The sequence below is a fragment of the Gastrolobium bilobum genome, unplaced genomic scaffold (genome assembly GCF_033153095.1).
Source record: "Gastrolobium bilobum isolate Gb01-03AN ecotype WA unplaced genomic scaffold, APGP_CSIRO_Gbil_v1 utg356, whole genome shotgun sequence".
Lineage (NCBI taxonomy): Eukaryota > Viridiplantae > Streptophyta > Magnoliopsida > Fabales > Fabaceae > Gastrolobium > Gastrolobium bilobum.
Genome location: NW_026898613.1, coordinates 237,536 through 255,269, shown reverse-complemented (window position 1 = coordinate 255,269; position 17,734 = coordinate 237,536). Strand labels below are relative to the sequence as shown.

The 17,734-nt window shown below is 32.4% G+C and overlaps 1 protein-coding gene and 1 long non-coding RNA gene across 2 annotated transcripts; one reads left to right on the top strand and one right to left on the bottom strand.

The window, feature by feature from the left end:
- Window positions 1-2,964: 2,964 nt before the first annotated feature.
- On the top strand, window positions 2,965-11,365 carry LOC133317633 (uncharacterized). The gene is made up of 7 exons (XR_009752347.1): window positions 2,965-3,198; window positions 5,866-5,969; window positions 7,235-7,275; window positions 8,166-8,292; window positions 8,380-8,485; window positions 11,063-11,167; window positions 11,236-11,365. It is a non-coding gene; the product is annotated as an uncharacterized LOC133317633 (long non-coding RNA).
- On the bottom strand, window positions 8,077-11,276 carry LOC133317632 (uncharacterized). Its single transcript, XM_061519492.1, has 6 exons — window positions 11,043-11,276; window positions 10,736-10,909; window positions 10,399-10,539; window positions 9,354-9,527; window positions 8,767-8,943; window positions 8,077-8,463 (listed from the first exon to the last, which is right to left on the bottom strand). Exons 1-6 carry the CDS (start codon window positions 11,274-11,276, stop codon window positions 8,077-8,079), a joined length of 1,287 nt encoding a protein of 428 aa, XP_061375476.1.
- Window positions 11,366-17,734: the final 6,369 nt, after the last annotated feature.

Sequence of the window (17,734 nt, the reverse complement as noted above, 5' to 3'; positions counted from 1 at the left end):
GCTATTCCTACCACAACCTGCGAGATTACAAAAACCAGGAACGAAACCTCTGATTCAGATTCAACTGCCACAACCAACTCTTTCCCTTTTTTTTTCTTCTGGTCATGGAATGAAATATCAACCAAAAATGAATATGTAATAAAGTAAATATATAAATATAATAATTTCTTTTTAACCCAACCCTAATTAACTCAAGAATTGGCTTCTTCGATATTTTTACAAGCTTCAACTCTTTAAGTCGGTTATGAGACTAATTCGGAGTGCGGGGTGGGTCAGAGATGATGAAGATATTTAAACTCCTCCCAAAAGTGATATGTGGGGATCAAACCGCCTTAAAGGAGGGGTTTAAAACCCTTAATTCTGGACCCTCTCCGAACAGGATTGACCTGCCTCGAGCAGGATTGACTCTTTTGAAGAATACATGTGGTTTAACCAAAAAAAAATTCTTGCTAATGACCAATCACATAGGCACAAAGATGTAAACGAACTAGGCTGGCCTACAGGGGCCTATGACGCCTATATTAGAATAGACTTGTCCTATTACAAATAGTCAAATAGAATATATTTAGACTTTTAAAAAAACCTATTTAGAAAGCAGACCATAGATATTTTTTCATATATAAGCATACATGTTGGCCTATATCATATTATTTATTTTAAATAAAATAAATAAAATTATTATTTCATTAATTTTGAATAATAAAGTAATATTATTTTAGTTATTTTTTAAATATTGAATGTTTAATAGCCTTAAACAGAATAACAGACCTAAACCAAATTTTTTATTTTTTAAATATAGATAAAGTCCAGACTTATAATTTGGACCTATATAAAGTAACAATTCATGTAAAACATACATTTTTTAGGTACGTCTAATAGGTGAGGCCTATTTACACTCTTACGTAGGCATATCTACGCAAAGCATAACATTTCATGCTAATCAGCGGTGTCTCCATTTTGTTTTTTTTTGTACATATTTGACGAGAACACAATATCCTGATAGGAGTAATTATTCGTATCAAAATCTTAAATATTAAGATTATTTGAGCTGACATGATACAAATAATTTATCAATATTACTTTTCAAATTAAATTTACTTAAATTACCTCAAATTATCAAATAAAAATGGAATAAATTAGAATAAATATGTAATTATAAAATTATTTAATTTAAACGGATCAATTGTTGATTGATACGAACGCACGGATTTTTTTTAATCACTTTTTGATCAATACGAGCACACAAATTTTATTGAAAATTATTATCCATAATAATAATAATTTATAAAAAGGTTGTACTCATTTCCCCCAATTATCCACCGTAGTTGTAGCAATTTAGTTATTTTTTTCAATTGCTTCCTTGCGTGTTGCTATGCTTTCTCTTTCCACCAATGCTGGTTATCTGTACTTATGTGGGTGGTTTAGAGAGAAAGAGAGTAAGAGAACTGAAAATTGAAGTAGTTAACAATGAACTCGTTTCTAAAAATAGTATTTTGGTTTTTAGAAGAAAAAAAATTTGTTTGATAGGGTCTATTTTGTTAAAAAAAAATTAAAAATTGTAAATTTTTTTTTTTTATAGAAAATTTAGAGAACATGTCTTAGTTGTTTTTATTTTTATTTTGTGTTTTATATTTAAAAAATACATGTGTGGTGTGATTTTAAGATGTTGATTAGTCTTAGTGATAAGTATTAGTGTTGTCACCAAGGAAGTACAGACAGTTGTAAAAATAGGAAGAGTCGTGTCCGACACGCTCCGACACGGCGACACGCTCCGACACGGTGTCGGACACGCGGTCAACTTTTTCCGACACGTTGACCATTTCGACACGCGAATTTGACCGTGTCCGACACAATCAAATGGCATTTTCGTAATTTTTTTTTTAAAAAAAATTTTAATTTTTTTTTACTTTTTAAATTTTTTTTTTAAAAAAAAAATCAAAATATATTAATAAAGCTTCCACCTGATCATATCAATGTTATTTTTTGTCTTTTTTCTCCTTAAGTAGATAAGATATCATCTCAGCATCATTCATTGTTGTCAATTCTTATTATGCTCTTGTTGTATCTCCTTCTCTCCGATCTCTCTCTAATATGATTTGATCTCTCTATCTGATATTATATCTCTCTCATCTCAGTTCTTATTTTTTATTAAAGCTTCCATCTTTATAATGTGTTGATGGGTATTATTAATTTAGTTTCATTTTTTTGTTAAATTATTAAATCTTAAATGAAATATACACTATATAAATTAAAAATATTATTTAATATTAAAACGTGTTCCAACGTGTTGAAATTCATAATTTTTTAAGATTGACGTGTCGGAGTGTCGTGTCACGTGTCGTATCGGTGCTACATAGGTTGTTGGAATGTGCATGAGTCGAATTGAACTGAATTTTTTAAAAAACTGAACTGAATTAGTTGAAATGATTCGGTTCGAAACTTATTTGGACCAAATCTATTCTGAAAAAATAAAAAAAAATAAAAATAAAGTAATAAAACGGTTCAATTCGATTCGAAAACGATAACTTGTTTTAAAAAATCAGTTTGGTTCTTGAAGTAATTTTTTAAAAATTAATTCGATTCATGAATTGATTTTCAAGAATCAATTATTTTAAGTGCAGTTCGGTTCAATTCAAAGTTCAATTCAATTTTTTTGATTCTTTTACATACTCCTTATTGGTAGGTTAGAGGTTCAATTCTGATTGCACACACAAGGTAAGGTTGGCAACAATAGATGCATATAATATAAGGGTTTCTTACTTCGGCAGCAATAATAGATGAGAAATTTTGCAATAAATATATTTACACATGCGAATCCTCGCATTTAAAAATAAAAATAAAAATCTCGGATTCTAAGTCTATGTATTGCTACAAAATTTCTAATCAACATAAAAAGTATATTTGCCATAATATAATGTGTCTTATTTTCTTTCGTTGCAAAAAGGGTTGAAGCTAGTGGCGAAATCAGTCTCCTACCACCGTATCTTTCATAAAAATAGTAAGTACATCTCTATACTCCTCACTTGCATGTTCAGAAAATTCAATGTAAGACCCCCTTGCCTAAACTTTAAAGGCTGTTGTTGCACAGTAATAAGGGACTAGAATTTAACCCACCATATGAAGGTATATATATTTTTGTTAAAGCCCTGGTGTTGAATCGAGAAGAGCAACTTGGTGAAATTGGAGAAGAGCAACTAGGTAAAGTGGTGGAACTGCTCTCACTTCTTGAATGTTACGGTTGGTTCTATATGTGGAGTCTTTGAGCTGTACAAACTTTGTGTTTGTAATTGCATGGTGTTAAGTTACAAAATATTATGCTTGCTTTTGAAATTTATGTGGTTAATAGAATGGTGATGACATGCATGTATCAAGAATTGCGATGATGTCTTGAATGTGATGTGAATTGTTGACTTTGAACAGAATTATCACTCAAGAATTTCGTGAGGTGTCATGGGTATGCTGGTATTGACTGCATAAGAACTTAGAATGAAATGAATTTCTGCTTTTGGCTTCCCTCAAACTGTGACTCGAGTAAGTAAGATTTTTGGTTAGTGTGTTGAGTAGTAATATAATACCATGAAAGGATTAAGGCCATTCCAGGTAAACAACTCATCTGATAATGGATACAATTGCTTGTAAATTCACGATGAATTATGGAGTGCAATGTTTATGGACTCTTGCATAATATATTCTTGAAGAAGGTTGATCCTTACTAGAAGAAAAGGGACTTTGGTGCTGTTCTGTCCTAAAGACAGATATGTTTAGCCCAAAAGACTAGTAAGTTTATCTTGGATCTAGGTGCTGTCTCTTAGATATCTATGAATTAGATACCTTTGAGTATAACAGAACACTATGCACAAATAGTAACGGCTTTTGCCAAAGGGGTGGTGTGTGTCCACAATGACAGCATAGCAGTAAAGAGAGAGAATGAATCATACTTGAATGTTTTACCTCTTATTTATAGAGTTTACCTGTGGATATTGGAATTATAGACCTTTTGTGTCTCTTTTAGAAGCCCAAGCCCAAATCCGATGTTGTCGTATTAAGATTAATATCTTGGATTAATATTCTCCTTTGGTTATATTAGATTCTTATTTTTATTGCACCTTATTGGGCTGTATATTAGATGAGCATCGTATATGAGTTCATAACAGGTGCCAAACGGAAAATGGATATAAATATACAATTGTCACACAATGGGACGCCTATCGGACTTGCTTATTGAGCTCAATGCACAGTACTTACTTTTGACAATTGGGGCACATTGATAAATTGGAAGTTATACTATAATTATATAAGTGTACACATGTATATGTTTTATTGGCAGCGAAGTGTTCTGATGTAAATTTGTGATTCTGATTTTGTAAATCAATGTTATGTAATTGCATGTCGTGATTCCATTCCTTGATAGCCGATTCATGGAAAGGTTAGAAGTTCTTCACTTTGTTGGAGTGCAAGTCTCCCCCCTGTTGGGGCTAACATTTCAGGATTTGGTAGCAAGGAAGCTGATCAAGGCCGAAGGAGTACCAACTAAATTAAATTTGGCTGTTTAGTTGTTTTGGTGCAATTATGTTCTACTTTGATCATTCAAGTTGAGAAGTGATGACTTGTGAATTTTGTGGTGGAGTAGTTGGTTCACAACTTATGTTATGTATATTTTGTATGTTAGTTAATTATGTAAGAACACTGGAATTATCATAGTAATGACTTGTAATGGAAAGTACCATTTGCTTATGGATTAGATTGTGCTTTTGGTTGTGGATATAAGTCATGAATGTAGTATTGTATGGGTTAGTAATCTAAGACTTGTTCCTTATGTGTCTATGTAAATTAAAAAAAAAAAAATGTATGTGTTTGATTAAGCTTATTAATGTCAAGCAAGTGGCCAAGTGAACTTTAGAATAAAGGAATTTATGGGGTTCTAGTTTTTTTGCAGTTGTTTAGAGTCTGTTTTTATAGAAAGGAATTGAGCCTAAGAAGCCTCACTCCAAAATTCTATAAATTGGAGAAATTTTTCTGCTTTTGTTAATTGGACAGGACAGCCAACTTAGAAAAGTTTTATCTCACTAACCACTTATCCAAAAATAATGGTTCAGGTGTCTATGGAAAAGCTCTTGGTTCTTAGTTTAACATATTAAAATATGAGAATTTTTGGGAGCTTTTGTTATTCCCGGTTTTGAAAGGAATCACTAATGCGAGTTCCATGTAAGAGCTCAGAGCAGACAACTTCATTTCTCTTCATTCGCTTAGCCAAATATTATGAATCTTTTGTTGTTAGAAAGTTTCTTGTGCCTAAATCTCAGAAGTTTTGGCAGCCTAATGAAATGTAACAATTGAAGTTTTAAAATCATTCTTTTTTTTTTAGAAGAAAACTGTTGCGCCATCATTTTATAAGGAATTGAAATTATTTTTTTGGCCGATTCCACTTTGAGTCTGGTTAAAATAACACTCTATTCAACATTATAAACCTATGAGCAATTTATGAAACCTTAATTGTAGCTGGGTTAGGAGAGGGAGTCTTTTTCCTTGACTAGTGGTTGTTCATTTATTTGACTTATTATTGGGCTTCCATTAACAGGTTACTGAATAAAAGGTTTATAAATCATCTTAATCATCAAATGAGTCAAAGAAATGTTTTCATTTTGTCCAATCCAATGGCTGTAGGCTTGTGAACACACTTTAAGTAGAAATTGATTAGGGATGGTCAATTGCTTCTGAAGTTTTGTGGTCCAGTTGATTCTGAGATCTGAGTTTTAGACACTTACCACACTTCACAGTCTGTTGTTAAGTACTTTATAGCCTGCTACATGCATGTCTTGGATCCGCAAGTTGTTTATGCAAATTAAGTAGTTTATCTGATGGCAGGTCAATGCAGCTGGTGATCTCTGTGCTATTTGCCAGGAGAAGATGCATGCCCCAATCTTACTTCGTTGTAACCACATTTTCTGCGAAGACTGTGTATCAGAATGGTGAGACTTGCTTTGCTGTTGTCTTACGTACTGGTCTGCATAATGATCTGAAATTGTCATTTACATTTCAGTTTAATATGCTCAACACTCTCCTAATTACCAGTATGTGAGTTTGTAATCTTGTGGTTTTCAGATGTAGTTATTGGTTGCTTCATATTTGTCTGCTATAAAATTCATGTTACGCTATTTTAATTTATTTTAGTACCGAGGTTAGCAGGTTTTATATTGCTTCCTTTTTGTTACTACATTTTTCTTTCTTCTATGTTTTCTGGTTCCTGATTATCTTAGGTGGTGTTTGGTTGAGGTTTTTTTAGGAGATACCTAGGCATCATAGATAGGGTTTCTTTGTTTTCCATGTTTGGTTCACAATATTACAAAATTTTGATAGGAAACACATTTCCCTAGACTTTAATATTTGTGTGTAAAATGGAAAGAAAGTTACTGTTCAATTTCTCCACTTTGAACGTGGTATTGTGACTTAGACGGCTAAATGAGTAAAAGACAACCAAAAAGCTGACCGTAATACCCTTATCTTACCTAATTTGCCCGGTAAAATTTTTTCCAACCAAACAACTTTTTTTACATTTTCCTACCAAACTCACTTTCCAACCATTTCCTTATCAATTACATTTCTCTAGTATTCAAAAAATTTCTCCTCAACCAAACACCCCCTTAGGCATTTGTGGGTACACTTTGAGAAGATGAATGCAGCTAAATATAATTAAACTGGTCACGTATTCATATAATGTACTAGTAAGAGGTTAAGTGTATCTTAATGACCTTGTAAACTAAGAAGTTGATTGAAAATATAATTAAATGTGAATCTTCATTTGCAAGGAATGAAGGTCCCTTTCCCCGAAATGCACAGGAAGTCTGTCATGTCATATAGTATGAATCAAAGCAATTTTAACCAATTTTCATTTTCGAATTTATCTAAGGGATTAATGTTTCTTATGTTATAGGAGATAACATTATCTCCTACACACACATAAAAGTGTATGGGGCCCATGTGAGATAATGTGAAGAGAAGAGAGAGAAAAAAGAAAATATGAGTCTCACATACTTTTATGCGTGTGTAGGAGATAAAATTATCTCCTATAACATGAGAAACACTAATCCCTTTGTCTAAATGTGGTTTTTGAAACACACCCGCAAGGAGTGTTGCTCCATGGCATGGTTATGGTTCATGTAGTAAATCTGTGGATACTAGTTTCATTTATGTGATGGTTAATTTGACCAAGATTATGTGCTGGAAATTCTCGCAGATGATCTTTGTTGCAGATGATCTCGGAGTTTCTCAGGACAAGTAAGCAAGCTTACATCATTAATTTGTTTGAGCCTAATTATAATTAGATTAATGAAACAATATGGAGTTTTTAGAGAATCTTTATGTCAAGGAGATGTCTATTAATATTACAATCAACTCCAACCATCAATTTTAAGTATGAATGTGTTTTACATATTTTACATTAATGTATTTTTGTTAAAGAAGAACATGTAACTACGTCGTAGATGAGTTTGAGCAGTGAACTCCCACGTTGGTTAAAAATGTACTAAGTGGATCATATAAATGGAAGAACCCATAACCTAATGCCCTAGGGTTTTGGATTGAGATATCAATAAGACTGTTATACTAAGTTCAATTTAATTCTTGTCTGTCTCATTCAGATAAAGAAGAAAGCCATGAATTTATTTGGAATTGTTAGAAATGCTTTATGAAATAATTTGCTTGTTAACATGTTTCGAACAATGTATGATTCTAGAATTGAGTTGGTTTATAACTATGTTATGACCATCTCACTTCTACTAATGCATTGTTTCTTTACTTACTAAGGGGATAAATTGAGTTGACATTTGATAAGAAGTATGATAATTCTCCTTTCTTATTCTTTAATGCATTTAAAATGTTAAAATGAAGCTGTCATATTAGGAATAGTCCAGATCCAATAAATTGCTATCAGTCAATAATTTTAAAATAACAAATATGGGTTTTTACTCTCTTCCTCACATTGCGGAAAGGTAAAAGAAATGAATAAATGTTACAAAGCATGCATATTTTCCTGGAAACAAAACCTCATCTAAGGCTAAGCTATGAAGGAAAAAAAGATTATTTTGCATGTTGGGAAACTGAAATACTGGGAGGAGCCTCATCTTCTGGTATACTCTTAAGTTCCTTATCATCTTCTTTTGGCACAGGATACATTTCTCTTGCCAGCATAGGTGGTGGACTTGATGACTGCAGAATAACCTCATCCGGCGATGGTGGTGATGCTGAGCCCGGGGAGATTGATAGCAAACGGGATATCCCACTGCCATCTATAGGGTAAACTTCTGTAACTTCTTCCATGCCCTCATCCAGATACACCACATCCTGCATAGTCAACTGATGGTATTCCACTATTTCTCTTAGGAAACGGTTTTCCCTAGAATATATCTCATTCTCATTTGCCAAACGAGCCTTCTCAGCCAGAAGTGTCTCCAGTTGAAGCCGGATCTGAGAAAACCACAAATACAAAGTAAATACATTCATCTTTTGAAGCTACTCTTACATGCAAAACACAACAAGGTAGTCGAATACATACTATACATTCATCTGCATACATACATACATTATGCTACAATAGAGAATATATCCATGTCAAAATCAGACACAACACTCATGTTAGATATACTTAATACTACAAAACACCACATGACATAACAGGACACTTCAAATCTTGTTTTGTCCATGTGAGTGCTTCTTAGGCATCTAATTAAACACAAGCTTGAAATAGGGAAGAGAAAACTAAAATAATACCAGATCATCATCTTCACGGTTATGTCCCTTCTGGTTCTGGCTACCCTCTCGGTCCCGGAGTAATTTATTTTCTTCTTCGAGCTGAGCACACCGTGCTTTAGCAAAAGCCAAATCTGCTTTGACGGTTTTTAGCTCTCTAAGAAGTAATTTTGCTTTGGCAGCTGTTGCCATTGCCACCTGCAAAGGGAAATTATGCTCAAACATTTAATTCAAATAAACAACCATCACAAATTCAATTTTATGTTCATAATTACAATCAGAAGCAAAAATTTAAACTGAGTTTCCTGCATCTAAAATATGTATGAATGCCTACAGGTTTTAGAGTGAGTGAAGTCTTGACATGGAGCCGTTAATTAACTAGCTGTTGTTATATCAATGCCTTTCCTCAAAACTTGATAAAACTTTGATGGTCCAATATATGTGCCATTTGTGGACTGAGTTTAAATTAATCATATGACATGTAACTAAGAACACACTTTACTAACATAAAATCTGTGAACAACTCCAATGTTATGTTAAGACATTCTATGCCTTCACTACATGAACCAGTGAGGCAACGATACACGACTGCATAGTTGCCACCTTACGTCGCGAGATGCCTTGAGTTGTGTTTCTTGGCTGGATAGATTCTGTGTCTGAGCTGATTGCTGCCATGGATTCCTCACATCTGAAAATTGGTTTATGTCCTCAGGGCCATTTCCTTTTCTTCTGATTTGAGTTCTCAGGTCTGCTGTCTTACTCTCCACCATTGTTCGGCCTTCCTGAAGGAATTAGAGAAGCAGCATTGAATTGAAGAAAGTTATAATATTAATTAAGCCATTAGTGAGTAAGCTAGCAAAACAAAGCAAAGTAACTAATTAAATAAAAAGGTCTGCTTATACTTCTGCCTGAGGTATGAATATCTGATATACTGTTGAAACATGTATTTCAGAGAAACTCGTCAACAGTTATATATTGTGTTTAACTCTTGTCATTTGTATAACAATTTTCACACCATTTTACGCTGGCTAACAATGACTAAATTATTGGTTAATGTTGAGATATATAAAATCCTTAATATAGCCTCACCCAACAGCTTAAGCTTTTGGGTGAATTGAATCTTTACATGGTATCAGAGCCTCGGTGTACCGGGTTCAATCCTCACCGCCCCCACTTTTTTTCTAGTGGAATTGCTTTCTTCGCACAGGTAGGTGGGCCTGTGCATTGTCCACCCTTCAAGTCCAGTGGGCTCTCGTGTGAGGGGGCGTATTGAGATATATAAAACCATTGATGTAGCCTCACCCAAAAATTTAACTGATACCATGTAAAGAATCACTTCAACCCAAAACCTTAAGGTGTTAGGTGAGGGCCTTTTTAATGATTTATATTATTCTCTCACATTTAACAAGAAGTATAGATTGGTTTAAGGGACTAGTAATCTGTTACCAATTTAGTAGTAATTGATTATTGGTACATCAACCAATTTATACACCTTGATAACTAATAATTGAGTCACCATTAACCAGTACAAAAATGATGTGAATATTTTACTGTTCATGAAACATTTCTGAATTGTGTTCCAGGATAATACTAAATAGAATTGTGGAGAAACCAATTGCAAAATGAAAGTATATATGATACAGACAGAGTTACCTCAAAAGCCTTCTCAAAGGTGTCACCTAGTTGATTGAGGGAAGAAGTGATTGCATCCAAGCCCTTCCGAAATGTAGGATTGTCCATATTTCTATTAGAGTCAGGGGGTTGATATAATGGCTTGAACTGTGAAGGGAAGTTCTAAGCATGCCAATGAAAAAAGAAAAGAAAAAAAAGAACACCACACAATTAAGTTGATTCCAATTCAACTGATTGAGTAAATGACAGACATATATTAAATAATTATTAATCAGCACCATATCATATCCCTGCATGCATGCATAGAAAATAAGAAAAAGTGAACAAGAGTTGCATTATATTTATGTATGATAATCACCTGAGCTGCAGAAGGACTTGTAAAGGTATTAAATGAGCGTGATTTGAGTGTTTGGGGAATGGTATTATCATGTTGTGGGGTTGAATTGTCATCATCCAGAATTGATTTGGCTTTCTGAGCCAGGACACCCCAGAAACCAGACTTGGAGTCTCCATTTCCATCAGCATCAAAATTCTACATGCATGCATTCATCATTCCAGAAATTACACACACACACACATATATAAATATAAACACAATGGTTGTTTTTTTTTTTTTCTCTTCTTAATTAAATAAAGACATAACAATGAGCATTCAATAATAATACCTTGGATCGTTGATGATCAGAGTCAGAGGAAGGGGTGAAAGAAAAAGCAAGAGATGGTTGATGCGTAGCAGCAGAGGCTTTGATGGCTTGAGCAGCAAGTGATGGTGAAGATAAAGAGAAGGAAGGTAGGGACACATTTTCATGCTCAGAATCCTTAACATTATCCAATGATTCATGAAATTCTTCCTTGAAGGTGGAAGCCCTTGATAGACCTTGTCTTCTTCTGTATGCCATGCTATTTCCTACCACAACCTGCGAGATCACAAAAACCAGGAACGAAACTTCTGATTCAGATTCAACAACTGCCACAACCAACTCTTTCCCTTTTTTTTCTTTTCTTTTGTTTTTTTCTTACGGTCATGAAATGAAGTATCAACCAATAATGAATGGGAACATAATCCCACGTTGCATTAGACATAAAATTCACTTATTTCTTTCTCTTTCTTCTGCTCAATGGATCCATAGACTTTTTTATATAATTTTATCATGTGCAACTTAACAAATTATATTCCCATAATGAATATGTAACAAAGTAAGGAATTAATGTTTCTATTATTATAAGAGATAATTGTATTTCCTACATGTACATAAAAGTGTGAAACCATATTAAAAGAAGAAGGAGAAAAAAAAAATATGAACTCCATGTACTTTTTATGTATGTATCGGAGATAAAATTATTTCCTATATGATGAAAAATATTAATCTCTTAAAATAAATATATAAATATAATAATTGCTTGTTACTGACAGATCACAAAGGTATAAGTGTTGTCCCTTTTCTTTTTCTTTTCATAATTCCAATTATCCCATTACTTTGGTAACAATGCCAAGTTGGCGGGTGGTGTTTGGGACAAAGAATTGGAGCCGAACATGAATTTTCTGACTACAAACACTATATGAACTAATAATTATTCATGTCAAAACTCTCGGTATTAACCTGATTTGTTTATTATGCAGGTTTATATGATACAAATAACTTATTAATTTTATTTTTTGAATGACAATTATTTAAATAATATTAAATCATTCAATAAAAATAAACTAACTAGGAGTAAATATATAATAATTATTATTTGATTTAAATAGATCAATTATGAATCGACATGAATTTTTCCGCATCACTTTTTAATGTACACAAACACAAAATTTGCGTCTTACATTAAAAAATTTCACCCATAATAATAAGGCGAAATCAGCTCTCATGTTATAGGAAATTTTTGATTTTCTGCCATAGACACATTTATATGGTGGATTCAAACATCTTTTTTAAAAAAAAAAACTTAAAAAAAAAAAAAATGATGTGAGAACAACCAGACATGAGAAAATCATCTCCCTAGTAATAATAGTTAAAAAGGTCGAATGTCGTTTTTATTTTTATTTTTCTTTTCTCCAATGTATACAAGATAGTCATGGATGGATGGTCCATTGATACTTCCATTTCTCCCGAAAGAAAAAAAATATGGTCAAATTGATATTGATATTAATGTTGACGGATCAACTCAACTGTCGAAGTAAATGTTGTAGAAATAGTTATTCAATATACTATAGTGTGGTATATATTGTTTGTACATGTTATATTAATTTCTTATGCTTTGTGCTTAGAAAGGTATAAGCTTTGATTTCAATATTAGTAATATGTGTCAAAATTAATTCCATTTGGGCTAACGCCTAAGCTTTTAAATTATTGCTTTATTATTTTTGTGAATTTAAACAAATTAAATGAAGAAGAGGGTCAAGTGCGTTCAGTGACAACTCAACTAAAAGGACTTGTTAGTCGTATCTGTCAACCATATTCCCATGAGCAACTTTAGTTTTGCCTTTCCCATCTGCCAAGAATGTCATTGCCTTGAAAGACCTTTTCCATAGAGTTCAGTACACTTTTACAGCACATTGCTTCAAATTTTATTAATAAGTGGAACATTTTGCATCAAATGCATAAATCGATCTCCTATTACATAAGATTAATAAAGCATTTACATAAAATCATAAATTACTTAAACAAGCTTTAGTATATCATTTTTATATAATATTATATTGGAAAAAATTAATCCCACGTCACATAAGATAAGTTTTCTTTCTACACACTCTTCGATAACCGTGTAACATTTTTCTTTTCTTTCTTTTTTATTTTTTAGGTAGTGGGTCCCATCACTGTGTGTCTATAACATAAGATTTCTTCTCTCATGCAACATGAGACTAGATAAGCCCTATTATATTACAAAAATAATTTGTTCTGCTGACACAACAGATTTGAGGCCAGGCATATTTCTGACAACAGTTCAAAACGAATAGTTAGGGAAGCTATAGGAAATGTTTGACTGAGTTTTCAAGGAATCATTTGAATTGCCATTGAAGAGGTTTTGTCATTTGTGATCACTCTATTCATGTACTCCCAGAAAAAGGGCTAGTAAGCATGAGGCCCAACAGTTTTTTCTTTATGTTGTTAGCATCAGAGTTTTGAAATCTTGTCCATTCTGCCTCTATTTTTTTTTTATCCTTTGTTTTTTTCATTTATTATGAAATTCTGTAGGTTGAAGCCAAAAAAAAAAACTCTATATTTGAGAGTTAATTGGTGTCTCCTATGCCTTTCTTTGTTTTTGAAAGGTACAATATAATTCCCATTACATGTCTTGATAGTTAGCATAGTTTCATATGCTTACCACTTATATGTCTTGACAGATATCATGGTTAGTGTGACTACCTCTTATCACAATATTCTCTGTTGGTTGAGTAGTTCTAATATAGCATGGTCCTTCATTTTCATTTATTTATTTCCATATGTGCAGCAAGCAGTCTAGGTTAGATATGGTATAGTCTTTTTCCATTTGTTTTGTGAATTTCCTTCAGATTCATGACTTGGGCAATTTAGGCCATGTCAGTTTTTTGTACTTGATAATCTGTAAAATTATTTTATAAGTCAATGAATGTAACAAGCATGTAGCCATCTGCTTATGAATATAATATTTAGTTTAACATTTCTTCCCTACCATTTGGTTGTTTGGAAATTTGATTGCTCTAAATTAAATTAAAAAGGGAAATTGATCAAAATATTCATGCTTCTAAGTGTGTATCCCACTTTTATCACTGCATTTTGCTCAATCTAATTTCTCCTTTGTTAGAGAAATATAATATAAAAACCAGTGTTTAAAAATCCGGACGAGTCATGGGGTCACGGGTTCAACCGGGGAGTCACGGGGTCGATTTTATACATTAAAAAAATATAAATATATATTCTATATGAAACATTCAAAAAAATCAAACCACCAATCATTAAAGATTCAAAATATAGTTAACATAATTCAACCAATTACATCTACAAATCAATATTCACAAGCTAATCAAACTATCAAAGTATAAAACACATATTCCAATGGAGCTAATGAAAAGTTATATCATCAAATTCAGGCTCTTCTTGTTCTTCTTATGCTCCTAAAATAGTATGTGAAAGAAGATCCCTTACTCAATAGATAATAGTGGAGGAAAGACGGCGACACGAAAAATTAACGGTGGAGAAAGAAGAACCAGCACGGTGGAAGAGATCACTAGAACAGGAAGACCGAGTCTAAGTCAGGGAGAGAAGATCGGGAAAGAAGAAGAAGAATGATTCAGATTTCAGGTCTAGTTCTAAATCTAGGCAACAACGAGTTTTTTTTTTTTTTTTTTTTTACACATCAAATGACTTCATTTTGTGTATAAGTTTTAAAAAAAAAAATGCAGTAACCCTTTGACCCTTATGACCCGGGAGTCAAGGGTTCAACCGGGATGTTTCAGGGGTTAGAGGGGTCAACATGCAAGTAGGGTCTAACTACTAACCCGAACTCTCAGAGAAAGAGAGTCAGTGACCCGGAGGGGTCAACCCCGAGGTGGGGTGGAATTTTAAAACACTGATAAAAACATTAATATAGCCTCATCTAATACCTTAAGTATTAGAGTTAACTTGGTTCTTTACATGGTATTGAAGTAGACCAGCTTACTCTAACAATGGTGCAAGTATTGGGCTTGCCATTTTGTGAAAAGTGAAGTGACAAGTACACAAGAAAAAGGGGTTGAGAAGGATTACAGCAAACACAGAAGATAGCTAAGAAGGGTTAAAATAGAATATGAACATAGCTAAGAAGATTGGCTTATTACTCTTCTGAACTTGATCAAATTTAACTAACAGATATAACTGAGTGAAAACTTTGAATGGATGGCTTTCCAAAACACTTTTTGAAACTTATAAAATTAAACACACACCTCAAAGTTGGATTCAAACAGATTCAATCTTGTAGAAGCTGAAGTTTCCTAAACCTTAGTTGGTTGAGTAAGTCATGATGAAAACTTAGTTTTTAACTTGTAAATACCAAAATCAGAGATGAGAAACATAACAAAATAACATGAATGAAAGATTTAAGAGTAGAGACAGCTTAACAAAGAGACACTTAAACAAAAAGAGCAAGAGTGTGTATGATAATAGATAGCTCTTAAAATCAATGAAGGAGTGTGTATAAACCAGTTAAAAAGCAAGAGTATCACCTACTACAAGATTTTAGCAAATATAACACAAGTAGGCAGCATTTTAAGTATATATTTTCAATACAGGGAAGGTTATATTTATGGGAAATATAAGAATCATGTTGCAGGAATGACACTGTTCATTCCTGCAACAAGGATACGGCGTCCTATCCTAAGGATACGGCGTCCTATCCTGACTTTGGTCTGACTTTTTTTTTTTAAGCGTGGGACCCACACTTGATTTGTGTGTGTAGGAAAGTGCTCTTGTCATGTCAAATGACAAAAAGGGAACCCTATATTTATAAAAAAAAATTCTTACAAACTTATAAACTATACTAAGTATAACTTGTCAGACTTCAATCAAGAGTGTATGACCGGTCAGATATAATGTAATTTGTAAGATTTTGTAAATAAAAAGTTTGTAAATATAACCTTCCCTTAATTTCTTAATCATCAAAACATACTATAAAACTTTTGACTCAAAGGGGTTTTGGTCCTAACAAAAAGTAGAAGCAAAATGCCACCACCTAAAACTGCTGAGGGTTTTTTTAAAAATCATCCAAAAAAAAAAAACTGCTGAGTTTGCAAACAAATTCTTATAATTTACAGTGATGTTGATTAACTGACACCATATTTCTAGAAATTCCTTTTAAGTAAACTTCGATCATCTGTTACTTAGAAAGAATGCCATGTGTTTTGTTCAACATAAGAACTATGAAAATTGCATTTTGAATAGTGATTTTAATGTGAAAACAAAAACTTCCAGAAGCTGGGTTGAAGAAAGAATAATTATTCATTTCTATTCTTTGCTTAGAAATCTCAAATTATTATGTAAGTTGTGTATCCTTGCTGATTTTCTAATGCTTTCAATCCTACTATTAATTTAATTTTGGTGACCTTCGTGATTTTGTTTTTGGTCTACTTAAGACTTGTTGCTCTATTTAATTTAAATTAAAGATTGGTTAACTTATTTAAAGATAAACATGTTTGTTAAATAAGTCTTGCAGTCAAGCTAGATTTAAAAAAAAAAAAACTTACATCACAAAAACTAAGTCCACATACCATAGCTTATTCCCGTTTTCAAATACTATATTGGTTCAACTGAAAACAAAAATTACCGGAGAATTGTTGGTTCAGTGACGATCTAGTTAGAGTCGAAAAATGATTTGCCCAAAAGGTAATGGATTATGGGATTATATTTTCTTACTCAACATTGAGATAAGATATCTCATATTACACTCACAAATTTATGTGGATCCCATTGCGCAGAAAAAAAAAAAAAAGATTTTAAAGTGGGTACCACGTCTTTTTGAGTGTGTAGGAGAGATTTGTTATCTTCTATCACATAAGATTAATATTTCCCATGGATTATACTTACCCAAAAAAAAAATGGATTGTATTTCTACGAACCACAATTTGTGAGAACAGAAAGATTTAAACCCGAAACCAAATTAGTTATTTTGATATCTAAAAAAATAAATAAGAGTAAACAGCCTTTTTGGTCCCTAACAAAAAATACGGTCCCCACTTTAGTCATTTACAAAAATAAATTAGTCAGTTAATCCCTAACAAATTCAAAGTGGACCCATTTTAGTCCTTTTGAGGGACGAATATGGGTCTTTTTTGAATTTGTGAGGGACCACGATTTCAACTAAATGGGTCTACTTTGAATTTGTGAGGAACTAACTGACTAATTTATTTTTGTAAGGGACTAAAGTGGGGACCGTATTTTTTATTAGGAACCAAAAAGGGTATTTACTCAATAAATTAAAATATAAAAATATTTTTGTAAATAATAATTAGAGGTATAAATAGGTTGGACTGGATTAGACTTTGACTTAAATAAGTTATGCATGTGTAAAATACTTTAAACCTGGTCTGATTTATTAGTCTCGTATATGTCCAAATTATAAGTTTGGTCTGACCTCTATTTAAAAAACAAAAGTCTTAGCCTAGATCTGTTAGCATGTTTAAACGTCATTCAATAATTAAGAAAAATAATTAAAATAATATTATTTTATTATTTATAATCATTAAAATAATAATTTATTTATTTTATTTATAACCAGTAAGCTTATAGGTCTGGCAGATAAAAGAAGGTCTATATTCTACTTTTTAAATAGGCTTTTTTTTGAGTTAAATGTGGTAGGATATTGTAACAACTAATTAGTGTTACTACCAATCAATTTCACCGTTATA

Bases quoted from the DNA above. Each gene is read 5' to 3' on its own strand.
- LOC133317632 (XM_061519492.1), bottom strand. From the start codon at position 11,276: ATGGCATACAGAAGAAGACAAGGTCTATCAAGGGCTTCCACCTTCAAG. The intron at 9,528-10,398 runs GTAACTCTGTCT...TAATTCCTTCAG, and splicing joins CCTTTGAGAAGGCTTTTGAG to GAAGGCCGAACAATGGTGGA. The intron at 8,944-9,353 runs GTAAGGTGGCAA...TTCCCTTTGCAG, and splicing joins AACTCAAGGCATCTCGCGAC to GTGGCAATGGCAACAGCTGC.